The following is a 17,576-nucleotide window of genomic DNA, read 5'->3' as shown; positions in this document are numbered from 1 at the left end:
CTTCGTAATCTACCTATTAGACATGTGTTTTCTAAATATTCAAAATTATTTAAAAACATTTAATATCTAGACCGGATATTTATTTTAAATTAGGAAAACTAACTGAATCCTAATTTTTAAAAAAGTATGTAAATTAAATATGATCATATTTTCTTCACTTTGGATATTTACCGATAACCTCAAATGTCAAATTGACGTTTGAATGGCATGTTTCGTTTCGCATTGTAATCCTAAAAATGTTTTTTAAAGAACATTTACTATACAAAAGATTATTTTTACCATTAACTTATTCAAGATTTCGTCTCGTTAAGAGGTTCTTTATTTCAAAACGCCACATAAAAGTGTAATGTTTACAATTTACATAACGTTATATTTACCTTTCAGATATTGCACGAAACCTAATCAAAAGGCAATAGTAGATGAAACTAGCCTCAAAGTACCACCCATAGAGAGAATTAGGAATTTTAGTATCATAGCGCATGTAGATCACGGTAAAAGCACTTTAGCGGATCGATTGTTGGAGTTTACGGGTGCTATCAAATCTGGAGTAAAAAATGCGCAAGTGCTCGATCAATTACAGGTCATTTTTATTAATGTTTTTCTTTAATGTAATTAAAATTATCATTTTTAAACAAATATTTCTACATTTGCACAGGTTGAACGTGAAAGAGGTATTACAGTAAAAGCTGTAACAGCTTCTTTAAATTATGTTTATAAAGATCAAAATTACCTACTAAATCTAATCGATACACCCGGCCATGTTGATTTTTCTAATGAGGTATGTACATATATACACCATCCATTTCTGGGTGAAAGCCTCTCTAAAACCCTACCACTAGTCTGTTTTGAGCGACTCTTACCCATCTCACCTCACATATATTTCTAATTTCATACACTCATCTCTCTTGTGGCCTTCCTGATATCTTTTATATTAATTTATGTATAAATTATCTTTTAATCTTTATATATGATGGGCTGAAAACCAGACTGGTACAAGTGACATTTAAAAAAAAAATCTGGTTTAAGTGCTAAAATAATAGCATATATGAAATGCTATTATTTTAGCACTTAAACCAGCTTTTTTTTTAAATATATCACTTGTACCAGTCTGGTTTTCAGCCCGTCATATATAAATACTTTAAATGAATTTGCTTGTATATTTTAAATAGGTTGTTAGATCAGTTCAAGTTTGTCAAGGTGCTATACTTTTAGTGGATGCAGCTGAAGGTCCTCGAGCGCAAACCGTCGCTGTCCACTCTCTAGCTACCAAAAACGAATTAACTCTATTACCAGTACTCAATAAAATAGATTTACCACGTGCGAATCCAACCAAAGCTAAAAATCAACTTTTTTCACTATTCAACATTGAACCAAATGATGTTTTGGAAGTATCGGCCAAAAAAGGTTGGGGTGTGGAAAATTTGGTGCATTCCCTTATCGAAAGAATACCACCGCCTAACGTTTCTAGAGACGGCCCTGTTAAAGCCTTGGTTTTCGATACATGGCATGACAAGTATCGAGGAATTCTATGTCTGGCTTACATAGAGAGTGGCTACTTGAAATTGGGAGACTCGGTGAAATGGCTCTCGTTGAACAAAATAAATTCAGTCAAACATCTATTTTTACTTACACCAGAAGAAAAAGAGATCAGACGAGCCGGTGCTGGTCAAGTTGTCGTCTTCGGTTGCGGACCACGGGGAGGCGGTGCCGTTGGGGATATATTATTATCCTCAGATACCGTTACTAGTCATTTGAAGAGTAAATTCGAACCGAACAAATTAAGGCACATGGTATACGCTGGAATATTTCCAATGAGTCAATCTGAGTACACAAATGTTCAAAGTGCAATGAATAAATTAGCAATGAATGATGCAGGAGCTACGATCAGCGACGATTCCAGGTTAGTAATATTTTATGAGGTCATAGGGGGGAAGGGCGAATGTATTGTTCCTTTACTTAACCAGTAAGAAGTATATTTGATATTTCTTAAGTGTCATAAAATATAAGATTATAAACACCTTTTGAAATGAACTAAATATAAGTTTGAGTCTAAATTCGATAAAAAAAATTGTTTTCTGCATTCTATTTGCCTGGCCTTACTGATTTTAATTAATTTAAAAATTATAAAATCATTAATATTCTTTTATTAATAGTCCTGCTTTAGGTCAAGGATGGCGAATTGGATTTTCAGGTTTATTACATATGGAAGTATTCACACAGCGTCTGTTTCAGGAGTACAAAGCTGAAGCTATTATTTCAGCTCCTTCTGTACCGTTTAAATTTAGGTAAAAAATTCATTACAGACATATGTATGTATATTTGAATGTGTCAAATTTGTCATGATAATTTGCTTTCATCCCAGAATCAATCAACCTAAACTTATCAAAAAATACGGTGGAGAAATCATCACCATTACAAATCCATGTATGATGCCTGCTCATACGGATATAGTGGAGTATTTCGAACCATTTGTTGTAGGTATGTATTTTAATTATTAATATTGCGTTCAAAAAATGCAGTATTCACAAGATTATAATTCTGTTTCGAAATTTTAGGAACTATCGTAACTCCAATAAAATATTTAGGTTCACTTACAGCACTTTGTCTGGATCATAGAGGTATACCATTGAATACAACGCCATTAGACGAAGAAAATATATCACTTCAATTTCGCTTACCGTTATCTGAGGTAACATCCTTATACATTCATAACTATTTTATATATGTACGTGTGTATAAGAAATCAAAGAATAACTCTTTATGGAACATTTACATTTGTAGATACTCGTCGAATTTCATGACATTATCAAAAGCATAACTTCCGGCTATGCAAATTTTGATTACAACGATGACGAATACTATAGCAGTCCTCTGGCGAAAGTAAATAAATTGTATATACATATAAAAATTTTATATATCCCGTATGGCAATATTTTATATGACTTTGTATGACAGGTAGAGATTTTACTCAATGGTGAAAAGGTAGACGAATTGATTAGTATTGTTCATGTCAGTCGTGTAGACTATTATGGTAGAAGACTTGTTGAAAAATTGAAAGAGAAAATACCCCGTCAAATGGTCCAGGTAATTGTTGTCTTAAGCATACATACATATATTTTATGTTAATAGTTTATTTATTAATCATTTTTGTTTAAATAGATTGCCATTCAAGCTACAGTAAACAATAAAGTTATTGCTCGGGAGACTCTCCAAGCTTATAGGAAAGATGTAACGGCGAAATTGGTATGTTTGTGTTTTATTTTTCGGCAAAATTAATATTTTTAATAAAAATTACATATTAATTGTATACTTTTATCAGTATGGTGGTGATGTGACGCGACGTATGAAATTATTGAAACAACAAGCTGATGGTAAAAAGCAAATGAGAATCGAAACACGTATACGCATACCGAGAGAAACCCTAATAGAAGTACTTCGAAAAAAATAAAACTATTCGTTCAATTAAAAAATAATTTTAATTTATTAGCTACTGTTTTCACCTCACTAAGCTGCGTTTTTAAAATTCTACTGGACAGGCTTTAAATGTATGAGAAAATTAAATATTGGTGACCCATAATTCTGAATATTGAATACGTGATACGCCTTTGTGAGATAAAAAAGGTATAACTAATTATTCTTATGTATATATGTATTTATATATTAATTAATATATTTATAAGAAAAAAAATTGTGTATATATTTATTTTAAAATTTTGATACACCAAATAGCTAAATAATTAAGAAAAGTATTGACAGTGCATGTTTTTAATTACCATATTGGATCAAATATAACGTAATTTTTATTTATAATATTTTTCTGCAAAAAACATTTACAATTGAGCAAAAACAATAATTCAAAATTGAACACAAGTTTCTTGCCTTAAAATATCTTATTCTATTTAAAGCAATATATATTTTTCTTTAACTCTTCATTCAAAGTAAGTCGCGTTATATTCAAGGCTACATTATATTCAAGTTAATATGGTAGTTTGTGCAAGCACCTATCATGGACGGAAAATATCACGGTGCTTTATAAATAATACTTATTCATACTCTTTGGATTACATAAATATTCAGTTATCTATTAAATCTTCAGGCACTTCTTGGTCAGACGGCGGAGTCTCATTTCCTCTTCTTTCAGGTTCCAAAAATTCAGCGCGCTTTTCCAAAACTTTTGCTTGGTCAGCAAATTCTATCAAAATTAAATTAATTACATTTTTGAGTCATTTAAATAATTAATACGCTTGACAATTTACTACCTTTGGCATTGGAAGTATACCCAGCATCTGCACTTTTCGTCGCCATGAGTTGTAACAGATGATAAGGACGTACTGGTCCTCTATCATCTAATTCATCCAGCAACTGCTGAGCAGCTGATAATCCTAATGAAATATGAAAATGAACATAGAATCTTGACTAAAAATTTCATTGTCCAAACGGGGAAAATATGTACCTCCTTGATAATCTCCATGATTAAAAGACTTTTCAACACTCAGGTACTGTCGAACATGATCAGCTTGAGTCTGAAGCATTGCAGCATCAGTTGCTAAATAAAAATACTTATAATTACTTTCAACTTTGATATATAGATTGAAAACTAAAAACTCACCCGCCATAGGATCGTTAGAGCGTGTGAGACACCTAAGAGCTTCGGAAAATGCTCCAGCAGCTTTTTCATAATTCTGCAAGTTGAAGTTGATTCAATGTGCATATGTATGTATATTAAATATGCTTTTGTTATGTTATTTTTTTTATTGAATACCTGGTAATCGTCTATTTCTTGTTGTGCGCAAGCTGCGTAAAAAGCAGCTAGAGGACGAGGAGCTCTTGCTTTAGTATAAAACGACGCAACATGACGCAGTAGGTCTGGTCTAGCACGCCAATCAGCCGCTTGAAGTGCCCTAGCTGCCATCAAATAAACAGTCCGATCTCTTGAAACTGATGCAAAGAATACCATCTTGTCTACGTCGCCTGATTTTACCAACCAACGCATAGCAGCCACCTAATGTTCAATATTATCAAAATATTATTTATTAATAGTAAAAAATAATACAACATTGATTTTAAAACACATTTCAAAAAAAATATTTTGTCTAAAAGATACAAATAAAAATCAGACAACTTAGTTACATGCATTTTGAACTGAATTTTAATACACAACATTACATTCTACCTTATCTCCAGCTTGTGTAAGTTTTTTCGCAGCTAAATGATAATAACCGTGCTGTCCCAACAGATCGGCTAACTTTTCTAAAATTTCTGCTCGATTTGGTGATTCCTTTTCAGGTGTCAATCGTTCTGCTAACTCCTCAGATATTTCTATATTGTGCTCTTCTATCAAATCCAAAGCTTCGTCGAACTACATATTAATAAACCAATATATGTAACTCATTGTAAAAAAATTCTAGTTAAACTGTTTCATCATACCAATTTAGCAGTGGCCAAAATAATAGCGGCATGTTGATGTTGATTCGTGGATAACAACGAGGTAACTAACTGTCGCGCCAAGGCAGGAGAACAACTACCAGGTCCTCCAGCAATGACAGAATTAGCTACTCGAGTTAAAGCCTCGACTCCAGAATCCATTTCTGCACTCAAAGCTACTTCCACCGCTTTGTGAAGTTTACCTAAAAATTTACATAATTCTTTATACATACACATAATATTAAATTGTGTAAAAAATTAGACGAAACATACCGGCTTGATGATAGAGGGATGCCGCTGCTGGTGCACGGCCAACTTTTTCCAAAGCTGCTGCTGCTAATAATGTGTGTGCATTTCCTCCAATGGTTGCCGTTGCAGCACCAGCTTTGGCTACTTGATCCCAAAGTTGAGCCTCTGTTGCACAACGTACGGCTGCTGCTGATGCTCCAGCTCGCATGTAATACTAAATATATCGACAAGCCTTATTTCTATCAAGTTTTAAAATCAAGTATTACCTTCAATATATTTAAAAAAAAAACCTTAATAGATTCTTCAGCTTGCTCAGGCTGAAGTTCCAAGTGACGAGCTATATAATAAGCTGCTGAAGGATTATCGGCTAAACTTTGAGCGTCCTGCAAACGATCCATATGACAGAGTAAGCGAGCTTGAGCGCCAGCATCACCTGCCTTGGCATAGGCTTCGAGGGCTCCCTCAAGCTCTCCCTGGCTCTCTTGATAGTGTGCCCACCACGAATGTAGTTCTGGATTTTGAGAACTTTCCACCTTGCGTTTGAGAGAATCGATCTGACCTGACTGCAATAGCATGCGAGGTACGTGTGGAACTTCTACGCCAGCCTTTTGAAATGCCACTGATGCTTCATCCAGCGCATGGGAATCCCGTTTCAAGCATCCCAGTTTAAAATAGGCATTTTTAACCAGCAACGTAGCCTCACCTTCCACCGAACTCTGAGTCAACTTTTCCAGGCCACCTCTCGTAGCCGCCGTCATACGAGACAACAAATCGAAGCGACCATCTTCTTCCAGTAATGACTTCGCTTCATCTAACATACCCAAGTGCAGGGCCAGTATTGCAGTACGGGATTTGAGACCTAGTTTCGGATTTTCCATAGCCATATGCAGTGCGAGAGCTCCTTTAACATTGTTCATTTTCGCCAAACACACAGACGCTACATCCAAACGCTTCTGATGTACGCAGGAACGAGCCAGCGCTTCCCAGACAGCTTCTCCTGCTTTAGTATGACCAATCGATACCACCGCTTGCTCCATATTTCCAACAGTCATATGATACAAATAATCTAACAAATGACCGCGGATGACTGATTCACAATCTTCCGATCCAATAAATTCAAACATGATATTTTTGACTAATTTTGCATCTTGCATACATATCACAAATGGAGCGGATACGGAACATAAATTTTGTCCATTTGGATTTTCTTTAGACCAGTTTCGGTACTCAACGAATCCTTCATTGTGTACGAAATAGCATTTGATTGAATCTTCCTTGGATGACCGTATGTGACAAGCGACTAAACGAGGATCTACTGAATCCCAACATATAGTTATTGGAATGCAAGTTTCACCTTCTTTACCTCTGAGGTCGATAAAATTCAATGTATCATTAGCAGCGTCCCATACATATAATGTTGGTTCTGGAACAAGATTAGCCGATGCTATAGCCAAACACACTAATCTTCCTGCACTATTGACCGAAGCGTACATTATTTCACCAAAATCGTCAAAGAGTTGATAACAATTTTTTGGGTTATAATGAGAACGAAATCCTTTTTTTGTTATTTCTACAATTTTTATACTACCATCCATTGTAGCTATGGCCAAATAGCAATCGGTGCGTGAAATTCCAATGGGTTCACCCTCATTATCGATAGTTGGAAGAGGTCCTAATGAGATACCTGAAGTAGTTTTAGCTTCAATGTGATTTCCTACTATACCTACTAAAGTTTCTTCATGTATAAGCAGGGTTTCAGTTGACCAGGAAAATTTATGTATCGGTAAAAAGTTAAATGTATCCTTACTAATTTTAAATACCTGCAATATAAATTTCAAAATGTATTATAATTGATTTTTCCATTAAAAAATACTACAATAGTACATATTTCATATCTTACTTTTTCATGAATATATATTTAGTGATTTATTCATAGATTAAAAATGAAATTCAGAAATGTAGCTGATTCACTTACTTGAATAAATTTACCATCAGTAACAGCTACATAAGTCTCGTTGAGACATAATGCTTTGATGCCCAAATCTGTATTTATATTAGTAACAGCTCCTTTGAGGCCTTCCAGCATGATATTAGTAGGACCTTTTTGGATGCCCCAAACTTGATTAGTATAACCCCAACAAATCGATTGCTCTCTCAAAATCAATACACTCGTTATACTATTAACAGCTAGCAATGGTCTTACACCGGCTTCGGATCCCCAACATATCTGTTTGACATTTCCCTTCACTGAAGATGTGTTTATCATGTTCCAAGTGCCATGATGATCTTTGCGCCAGATGAATATTTTGCCTTGATTTGATCCACAGCATAAGGCGGAATTCGATGAACTGTAAGCCATGCATGTAAAAATCTCAGTATTGTGTGTGGGGGATTTCTCATCAAATGGCAGAGTGAAATTATCGTTTGTTTCACTATCCCAAATCCGCACAACCGTTTCACCAGATAAAATAGCAATCAATGATCCTCCAGCGCTACATATACTTAAACCAACTCGGGTTGTCATCTTGACGTGCATTTTGGCATCCAAAACTTTTCTATTAATGCTAGACGTAAATGATGTCAAGCTGAGCGTGCCTCCACTTTCCCATGCAATAATCAAGCAATTGGATGAACTCATTTCCATAAAATGTACTATACCAATAGACGGTAATATTTCCGAACATGTACCAGAGTCATCTATATAAAGAATATTCCCATTTTGTTGAGCTGCATACAATGAATGATTATCACCAGGTGCTCCAGCAACACGTGGAGCTGTTCGCGGTCTCCAAGATGCTAATACATCCAAAGCTCCTTCATCTCCGGCGATAGCAGCTTTTGCTAAACCTCTTACAATACCTTCGCTGACGCCTGTATCATGAGGACAGAATGCAACGTGAGTGAGCGGTTCGTCAACAGTTAAATGATAAGCCATCAGGAGGCCAGACGTTGTCGATTTCCAACCAGTAACAGCGCTAGCTGCATCTGATATAATTAAACGACCTCCTCCGGTACTCCAAGCGAGTAAAAGTGGTGGTGCCGAATGAGGAGCCTGTAACGATTGCCAACCTACGCCATTCCTCCACAAGTGAAGATTTCCACCCTCCCATCCGACTATCAAAAGTGACTTTTGGGGATGCCAAGAGAGAGCGCTCGCTTGTTGCCCTGTCTGTGAGAGTTGTTCATTCTCTTCAAAAGAGTTCCCCTGAAAATTTTCGATGCTTCATGAATAAGACTACGTGTGATTAAAATTTTAAATGGAAATAAACTTACATATTCATCAACTATGGATATAATACCGCCTTTCTTTTGACTGTAAGAAGCGATAGCCAACAATGATTCCATTTGATGCCATTCAAGTATAGTAGTAATAACGTCTTCGCCAAAGTCAACTTTACTATCAAAAAAAAGCGTCATTGCAGTTATAACTTTGATATTTATTAAACGAGCCAAACAAATTTATTGCAGATAAAGCAATAGCGACATTTTAATGAAAAAATCGATTTTATATGCGCATTTCAAACTGGCGGCCATTTGTAAACAAATAATGACAACCACAACAAACCTATTCTATCCTAACACTCAAATTTACGTCCAGACCATTTGTTTTAAATATAATATAATATTTTTATATTATGATAAGAGAATAGAAATTTCGAATTCAAATGGAATTAAATAACCATAATATATTTAAAAAGCAGTTTTTAATTCACATGAAATTAAACATAAATTTCATAAAATAAATTACCTCTGTTGTCAAAATAGTTGTGCAAAGGTTAGAGTTGAGGCCAAAATAATCAATATTTATAACCGGCTGGTTGTCATGCGGATGTGACAGGTGGAGTGCGGGGGCGGAAGCTCCACCAGGAGGTGCTACGCGCCCATTTTTCGTCATCATCATCATCGTCATGCTCGCCGAGATGTCTCGTCTCTCCGGTCAGCAACGACCCCTTCACTGCTATCTCCTCATGAGCTTATGGATATTTCTTCTTGTCGCTGGTACTAGTCAATACTTTACCAATAAATATACTTGTTATCTTCGTTCAGTTGTCATATATACTAAAAGATTTATCAGGTATTTTAGAATGAACGCAGTCCTCTTCCCAATTCTAATCATACATACTCCTCTTATTGGATTCAGAGATAAACTTTTAGAATGCTTTTAGATACATTACAAAATACGTACAAAATGAGCTAGTCAAATTCACGTCCAATAGTCTGAACATCAAGGTACTTTTTAACTCAAAGAGTATAATAACATGTAAATGTTGTCAAAGGGCTTTTATACAAAGGTGCGGTAAAAGCCACACCTATCCATTAAGATAATTATATCTACAAATATGATCGTATTCCTGAGTCTCAATTTTATTAAGTTATACTAATGAAATGACTACCTAACGAATTTATAACACATGAAATATCTCCTGAATAAATAACACGTTAAAAGTAGTAAAGTTTATTATAGAAAAATACAGAGTCTATCTGTGATTCTTTTTTAATGGAAAATAATGTGATTCATGGTCCAAAACTAATTTAATTTTCAGCTATGTATAAATACATCATCACTGTAGAGACATTGAACATGCCAAAACAATTCATGCTGCGCCGAGAAACTCATCATAATAGTTTTAGGGGAGACAATAAACTGAAGAAGATTGTTGCTAAATTTTGCAATGCTCCTGAAAATATACAAATAAGCGCTGAAGGTATTAATTTTGACATTACAATTTTAAAACTATGTATGTTTGAAATAACACAATATAAACAAACACAGGACTGTCTGCCGACGATTCATGGTCACTTCAAGGTGTCATAGGCATAATCAGACACGGGGACCGAGGACCGTTGACCCATGTGCGTGACATTGAAAATGTCAATTGCGATGCTTCTAACCCGACAACGCTGCTTCAAAGGTTACTTAGTTGATATTTAATTTATAATATGTAAAATAAATAGAATGGTTGCTTCATTTTCGAATTGTAGGTATCAGGAATATATAAATAATGCTACGGGAGCAGGTCGTGCACCTTGGGCCCAAAGTCCAGGGCCATTTCATAACTTTCCGCTCCTTCCTTCGGCTCCAACGACTGCTTGCCGACTGGGGCAATTGACTCTTGTTGGTGTTCAGCAACTGCTTACAACAGGAGCACTATTGAGAAAAGCATATTCATCTAAATTTGGGTGGAACTCTCAGCCTAATAATACAAATACAACAGGTTTGATCAATGATAGAAATTGGAATAAAATATATCATAACCTGAACTAAATTTAAAAGAAAATATTTTTTTAAATCTACTACTAAATATGTCTGTTTCGTAATTATATATGGCTTGTATTTTTTGGGTCAGAATTTTAATCCGTTTTTGGGTAAGAATAAAAATCAAATGTCAGAATTTTAATAACACACCGTCATAATTATATCATTCAGGGTCAGAATAAATAATCAATGGTTAGAATAAAAATGGTATATGGTCAGAACAAAAATAATAAATGGTCAGAATGTGAAAATTAATAAATAGTCAGAATGTCGAAAAATGATAAATGGTCAGAACAACAATTTGTTGCCATTATTTATTAGATAATATTTATTTAATAATTTTTTTTTTTAGTTTTTGAGAAACCGTCTTCGGCTCTTAGTAATCAGAAATTTCCAACGAAGCAAATTAACAATGATGTTCATGACGCTAAAATAAAAACAATAGATAAAGATAATTATAAAACTACAAAGACCGATATTAAAAATGCTATCAAATCTGGAAATACGAAAAGCGATTTGTCTATAGATCCGAAAGTGTCAATCGGAAAACCTGCTGAAGGTAGACCCGTATGTGTATAAGAACATAATGCATATGTATTTAAATAAGCTGTAATAAACTTCCAGGTGATATTGTCGTACACAGTACTAGATATAGGAGAGCTTTACAATCTGCGTTAGCATTAGTGTGGGCAATGCTAGATGGCCATCCTGCAGTCGGAAGCGCAATCGCACATGAATCACCGAGTCTAGCATTCTGTTCGAGCGATTGTGCATGTCCTGCTGCTGATAAATATGCCAAGTCAGTATCTTGTTTGGTTTTATAACCTTGCTGCGTTCACACATTTTTTTTAATTGAGGTGTATTTATTTTAGAATTTTGTCCCGTGAATTGAAAGATCGCTTAGAAACGCATCCAGCCATCAGTGAATTGGTTACTCAGTTGTCGAAAGTCATATCGCAGTCTCCATCGCAAATTTCGAGTGATCCACACATTTTAGAAGATGCTCTGTTAGCTTATTTATGTCATGCAGCTCCATTACCTTGCGTAGAAAAACCTATAGAGCTACCTAAGGTTAAGAAATCAAATCATGACAAATTGAGCAATTCCAAGTCGGATAGTAAAATGCGAAATTTGCTCAAATCAAATGAAAATCCATTGAGACGATTATTATTTAATGCACCACCATCGTATATCGGGGAGCAGTTCAGGGTGAAACGGGATATAAAAGCGAGATCTTTGGATATGCGTCCCAAAGTGGCACCATTAGACTTTGATAGTCAAATGGAAAAGGAAAAATTGGGTTATTATCAGCAAAAGTTGTTAGAGAATGCCGATTCTAATTATCAAGACGTTATTTTGGTGAAGAGGAATATGGATGGAGACTTTAATTTCAACGGTGATTCTCCTGGTGTACTTGACGGGCAAGATACGGACGATTCCGATGATTATGAAGAGCGAGAAGAAGACGAGCGTAAAGTGGGGAAATCGGCTAACACGGAAACATTGTGCATTCGTAAGGATCAAGTAACTGGGTTGTTTGCTTATACCGATTGGGAAATGAAGCAATCCATCAAAAGTAAAAATCTGAAGAGAGTATCTCTGCTGAGAGCTTATGGTATGATACGCCACATAGTGCAATATGTGTTGAAAATGATTTCCGAAAACAAGCCCAAGTTTGTGCTCTTCTCGGGTCACGATAAGACATTGCAATATTTGAGCTTAGCGTTGGGTTTGGCGTCTGAGAATTTCCTCCATATTCAATACGCATCTAGAATTGTTATCGAAGTGTATAAGAATATTGGCAAAGAGCACGTAATGAAAGGCTATGTGAACAATCGTCCGCCGAGAATGACGGCTCCGCTAGATTTTTATTTTCGCTTGGTGATGAATGGTGCAGATGTCACGAACCAGCTGAGCTTTTGCAAAGGGAATAATCATATCGTGATTGAGGGGAATAGACTCGTGAACGGTGTGAATAAAAGCAGTAAATCATATCTGTGTCGAATTGAAAACATTATCAGGTTCACTCATGAAGATTATTTCACGGTTTTCAATGCGACTAACTTTAAAGATGCGTGCTCCGTTCACTAACATCAAATGTGAAGTGTAATACTATATGTATTTATATATTTATCATGTAAACATATCAATTTTATGCCGTGGAGCTATTCAGTAAGGATTCATATGTACACACAACATAAAAGGAATTGACTCTTCTATTTCACACTCATCTTTAAAGTCGTACTAAAATGATCTCTAATAAGACTTAAATGCTAACTGATCTCGTGTATATTGAGCCTTCGTATCGAAATGTAATACATATTTTTTATAACTATTTAGTTTCTTCAAATACATACTTACAAATTAAGTAATTACAAAAACATTTAGCATATTTCGCGGTTATTAATTCAATTTTAAAAGAATTATGTCTTTTTTAACTTTAAAAAAAATTATGATACAATTACGAGTCTGTTTTTAACTTTTGAATAAACACTAGTTGCTGGGACAATGCATACAAAAAGCATGAAAAATATATAAAAACTTTTGTTGTAAATTAAAGTGCAAAAATTTTGGGTCTATATCACGGCATCGAAAGTCGAAAGATCGAATAAGCAAATATCGGAAAGCAAAGATCAAAAATCAAAAGATCTTAAGTCGATAGATCGAAAAGAATGTATGCATGGTAAACGGTATTATGTATATACATATAATATATATCAGTGGCATGCGGTGAAATTAGCTCTCTTTTTGTTTGTCGTACACCCTTGCTTAATGTGCGCGGGCAGGATACGGAACGAAAAGCCTGTTCCTCTTGTATCCTGCTCGCGCAAATTAAGTAAGGCTGTACGTCGGGGGGGGGGGGGGGAGAAAGAGTTTTACCGCACGCCACTGATATATGTATATACTACCCGCTTTTAATATGTATTCATGGTAAACGAACATTTTCGATTTTTCGATGCGGTGATGGTCACCTACTATTATCATATATATAAAAATTCTATTATCATATATTTTCTTAAACTGAAATTGATATACATTCATAGACTGGTACATAGTTACCAGTTATTTATAAAATATTGTTAAATATCCAGTACATATTGTATTATTATATTAAATTTAGTTTTAATAAATTAGCATGTTATGTAATTTAAGATGATTTATTTGAAAAGTTCATATTTTTTGACTTGGTTAGTGATTTTTAATATTTATGTGACATTTACCTATTATTATCATTGTTAATCAATGCATTTATTTTATTTAAATGACTATAATTTACAATTATACATATTATGAATTTTAAGTGATATTTTATAATATCTGTAGTACATACATATTTATGAAACGCATACAGTCGAATTCAGTATTTTATAAAATATAGTTAAAAATCTAGTACATATTATATTATTATGAATGCGTACTAGTAGTGAGAAATTTAGTTTTAATAGATTAGCATGTTATGTAATTTAAGATGATGTATTTCAAAAATTTATATTTTTTAACTTGGTTAGTGATTTTTAATATTTATGTGATATTTACCTATTATTATCATTGTTCATGCATTTATTTGATTTAAATGACTATAATTTTCAATTATACATATTATGAATTTTAAGTGATATTTATAATATCTGTAGTACATACATATTTATGAAACGTATACAGTCGAATTCGTTTATTACAAAACTCAAGGAATTACAATACTTTGTAGTAATAATTTATTAATATTTAAATTATTATCAGTAATGAGTTATATAACTTCCAAATTTTTTGACAACAGTACTCCATATTTAAGTGTTGATGTGATTTTATAAACAATAATGCACTTACATATGATTGAACACACAATTTAACTTTTGACTTTTTCGCGATCGACAAAAGTTTGTTCCTTAAAATACTGGGAAATCAAAGATATTTTATAATTATGTGCAAGTGATGATGGCTTTGAGTGATTGTACGAAAAGCTGCTTGCATAAAATTGATTGTGGCTATTTCCATTTGAAATCTCATTACCGTATTAAGCAAGTTCGAATGTATGTATACATATACATAAATAAGAACTTCATAGTTGCTCCTATTACCATGACATTCCATTTTAAAAACATATTAATTTTTAGCAGTGCATAAACATATGTATATTTTGAAATACTCAGGCTTTTATTGCTAATATTTCCTATTTTATTTTCGTAAAGTTGTATAAAAGAGTTTCTCATTTTTTTAAGACTGATTTTTTTTACCATTGAAAATGACACTTATTTGTTATAGATCTGTGTTTTAATTAAACTAATAATGATTGCACATTTGGTAGTCTATTTTTTTATAAACTCTGTTCTAGATGTATTCGGTGTGCGTAATTTTTAAAAATCAATTTACATACGTACATATTGACTAAAGGTTGTGGCTATTTGCAGGTACTATATCTGCAAATTATTGGCTATTTGCAGGTACTGTATCTGCGAATTATTGGATATTTGTAGGTACTATATCTGCGACAGACGCAAAGCCTTCTGCGCATGTGCGTTAACTGTCACTGTCAGCGTGTTTACTGTTAAAATTTTGTTTTAAACCTCTTAAAAATTTTTTCGAACTCGTTAAGTGACGTAGAGTAAAAAATATAATCCAAATTAGTTATTATTATTAATTATTATCATATACAACGTATAAAGTACAAGCCGCGAACTAGCTAAATGATATAAATCTATTATAGTAACGTGCGAAATTTATTTGCCTCATGTATAATGAACGATTGATTAAAAAGTCCAGCATACATTAAATGTAAGAAATTATAATCGGATTATAAATTCACGCGCATGCGCAAAAGGCTTTGCGCCTGTCGCAGATATAGTACCTGCAAATAGCCAATAATTCGCAGATATCGTACCTGCAAATAGCCAATAATTTGCAGATATGGTACCTGCAAATAGCCACAACCATTGACTAAATTGAAAATTTTATTGATGTTTTATCTATTTTGTAAATAGAGATTAATCAACCAATGAATCGAGATGTATAATGTACCTGTTTCAAGCAAACCTCATCCTTTATAAAAATAAAGCAATTCGTGTTATACAATAATAATTATTGTGTATATTGTATGTGAATATGTAAAATAATTCATTAATAAAACAATAATTGTTTTATATCATTTGTTTTCACTTGGTTTTAATGTTATGAAGGTGTTGTGTATTGACTTTGCTCACATTGTTATTTTAAACTGTTCCTGAACATCATTCTCATATGTATTTCTAGTTGACCTGAATCTTTTTAACCACGTGGTCGATGGAACGAAATAAACACATGGTTTCAGTGTTGACTCGTCAGAATTGATACACCAATTGTGATTCCCCATTATATATGTGTATACCAAGTAGCAAAAAAAGTATAAGCGACATTGAAACAGGTCATGGTTTCATCGAAACGACTCGGTCTACCGAACACTTTTGAAAGACAGTGTTCTAACAGTTTGTTTTGATCCGACGAATTTGCCCGTGACTCAACCCGATCACTATCCAGTGAATGGAAATATAATTCTAATGATTTATTTAGCGCTCTGTTAGCACAGGTGATTATCGTCGAACGCGTGACTCAAATTGCTATCCACCCCTTCTACTTTTTGAAATTATCACATCTGCCTGACATTTGCTGCTGTATTTCACTGTATTTATTGTTTACTTAAAGCGTGATAGATTGTGCGAAAGGTGGTTTGAATTAATACGAATCAGATAAAAAGTTAAGAGAGCTAACGCACCGAACGAAGTAAACAAATTGGCCGTTGGCCATTGGCCGTTGTCGGCCTTGACGCTTGCTTTTCCTACGTAATCTAATCGATTTTCTAACATCCGACAAATTGCAATCCTGACTTTTCAATGCTGTGTATACCTTTAATTCTTTTTAAATATGATTATTATATTTTATACGTCCGATAGAGAATCTAATCTAAGTGTTGAATCTTAAAATAACACATTTTACCGGTGATATATTTGTTTGCCAATTCATTAAGTGCGATATCAAATGTATCGTAAACAAAATTGTTTACATATTATATCTGTGAAATTAATTGAACTGTTGACCAAAAAACTGATGAATGAAGTGGGATGAAATGTGCGTCATTCCATAGATCATTTTCCAGAGAAATATCATCTTAATTTTTTAATTTGAACCAAACTATTGACAATGAGTAGCATCGACGTCCATTAAATACAATTATTTAAGTAACAATAAAATATTTAAATTTATGAAAAAATAATTTATAACTTGCTGAATAAACTGTAACAAAAGTGAAACTGCAAAAACGACCATTACAGCCCCTATAAATTTAAAGTGAGTAATTAATTATTTTCTCAGTGAATATGGTATAAACTGTACGTAGACATTCTTCTGATATAATAAATAAAGATTCTGGGGTAATTTCATAAATAAGATTGTTTAATCCTTTGAGTGCTGATGTCTTTTCTGTTGAATGCCCGCCACGCTGAAAGTTTCGCCAACATTTCCAACTATGTAGAATTATTTAGAAATTCAATAGAAATCAGGTATAAAAATTTTAGCTAATCCAAACAAACCCTAGATAACTACCGTCGAGGATTTCGAGTTTTGTAAAGGTGTGTTTAGACCAGAGAGATGTATTAAGAATAGAGGGGCCCTTACG

At 33.8% G+C, this 17,576-nt stretch overlaps 3 protein-coding genes across 3 annotated transcripts; 2 read left to right on the top strand and 1 right to left on the bottom strand.

Annotated features, from left to right (window-relative positions):
* The first annotated feature begins 187 nt into the window (after window positions 1–187).
* Window positions 188–5,077, top strand: waw (Translation factor waclaw). Its single transcript, XM_077443664.1, has 14 exons — window positions 188–313; window positions 385–580; window positions 656–778; window positions 1,170–1,900; window positions 2,154–2,285; window positions 2,363–2,478; window positions 2,556–2,689; window positions 2,782–2,880; window positions 2,956–3,084; window positions 3,160–3,243; window positions 3,320–3,621; window positions 4,142–4,496; window positions 4,590–4,713; window positions 4,795–5,077. The coding sequence occupies exons 1-11, from the start codon at window positions 237–239 to the stop codon at window positions 3,446–3,448; spliced, it is 1,950 nt and encodes a 649-aa protein (XP_077299790.1). The 5' UTR covers window positions 188–236; the 3' UTR covers window positions 3,449–3,621; window positions 4,142–4,496; window positions 4,590–4,713; window positions 4,795–5,077.
* rempA (intraflagellar transport protein rempA) lies at window positions 3,677–9,257 on the bottom strand. Its single transcript, XM_077443662.1, has 11 exons — window positions 8,947–9,257; window positions 7,649–8,878; window positions 5,964–7,493; window positions 5,698–5,887; window positions 5,428–5,627; window positions 5,174–5,359; window positions 4,763–5,002; window positions 4,610–4,682; window positions 4,454–4,546; window positions 4,260–4,382; window positions 3,677–4,192 (listed from the first exon to the last, which is right to left on the bottom strand). Exons 1-11 carry the CDS (start codon window positions 9,088–9,090, stop codon window positions 4,074–4,076), a joined length of 4,128 nt encoding a protein of 1,375 aa, XP_077299788.1. The 5' UTR covers window positions 9,091–9,257; the 3' UTR covers window positions 3,677–4,073.
* A 228-nt stretch (window positions 9,258–9,485) lies between these two features.
* On the top strand, window positions 9,486–13,446 carry LOC143920720 (uncharacterized). Its single transcript, XM_077443663.1, has 7 exons — window positions 9,486–9,672; window positions 10,218–10,379; window positions 10,448–10,586; window positions 10,657–10,889; window positions 11,283–11,489; window positions 11,555–11,729; window positions 11,803–13,446. Exons 1-7 carry the CDS (start codon window positions 9,582–9,584, stop codon window positions 13,019–13,021), a joined length of 2,226 nt encoding a protein of 741 aa, XP_077299789.1. The 5' UTR covers window positions 9,486–9,581; the 3' UTR covers window positions 13,022–13,446.
* Window positions 13,447–17,576: the final 4,130 nt, after the last annotated feature.

Source organism: Arctopsyche grandis, chromosome 13, assembly GCF_051622035.1.
Source record: "Arctopsyche grandis isolate Sample6627 chromosome 13, ASM5162203v2, whole genome shotgun sequence".
NCBI classification, from domain to species: Eukaryota; Metazoa; Arthropoda; class Insecta; order Trichoptera; family Hydropsychidae; genus Arctopsyche; species Arctopsyche grandis.
Note: the sequence above shows the minus strand (reverse complement) of the source record. Positions and strands in the feature narration are given on the sequence as shown.

Coding starts and splice junctions, on each gene's coding strand:
- waw (XM_077443664.1), top strand. CDS start 237: ATGTTTTTTAAAGAACATTTACTATACAAAAGATTATTTTTACCATTA. Junction 314..384: donor AGATTTCGTCTCGTTAAGAG/GTTCTTTATTTC, acceptor TTTACCTTTCAG/ATATTGCACGAAACCTAATC. Junction 3,085..3,159: donor TACCCCGTCAAATGGTCCAG/GTAATTGTTGTC, acceptor TTGTTTAAATAG/ATTGCCATTCAAGCTACAGT.
- rempA (XM_077443662.1), bottom strand. CDS start 9,090: ATGACGCTTTTTTTTGATAGTAAAGTTGACTTTGGCGAAGACGTTATT. Junction 5,888..5,963: donor AAGCTGAAGAATCTATTAAG/GTTTTTTTTTTA, acceptor CGATATATTTAG/TATTACATGCGAGCTGGAGC. Junction 4,193..4,259: donor GTATACTTCCAATGCCAAAG/GTAGTAAATTGT, acceptor TAATTTTGATAG/AATTTGCTGACCAAGCAAAA.
- LOC143920720 (XM_077443663.1), top strand. CDS start 9,582: ATGCTCGCCGAGATGTCTCGTCTCTCCGGTCAGCAACGACCCCTTCAC. Junction 9,673..10,217: donor GATATTTCTTCTTGTCGCTG/GTACTAGTCAAT, acceptor TTTAATTTTCAG/CTATGTATAAATACATCATC. Junction 10,587..10,656: donor CCGACAACGCTGCTTCAAAG/GTTACTTAGTTG, acceptor TTCGAATTGTAG/GTATCAGGAATATATAAATA.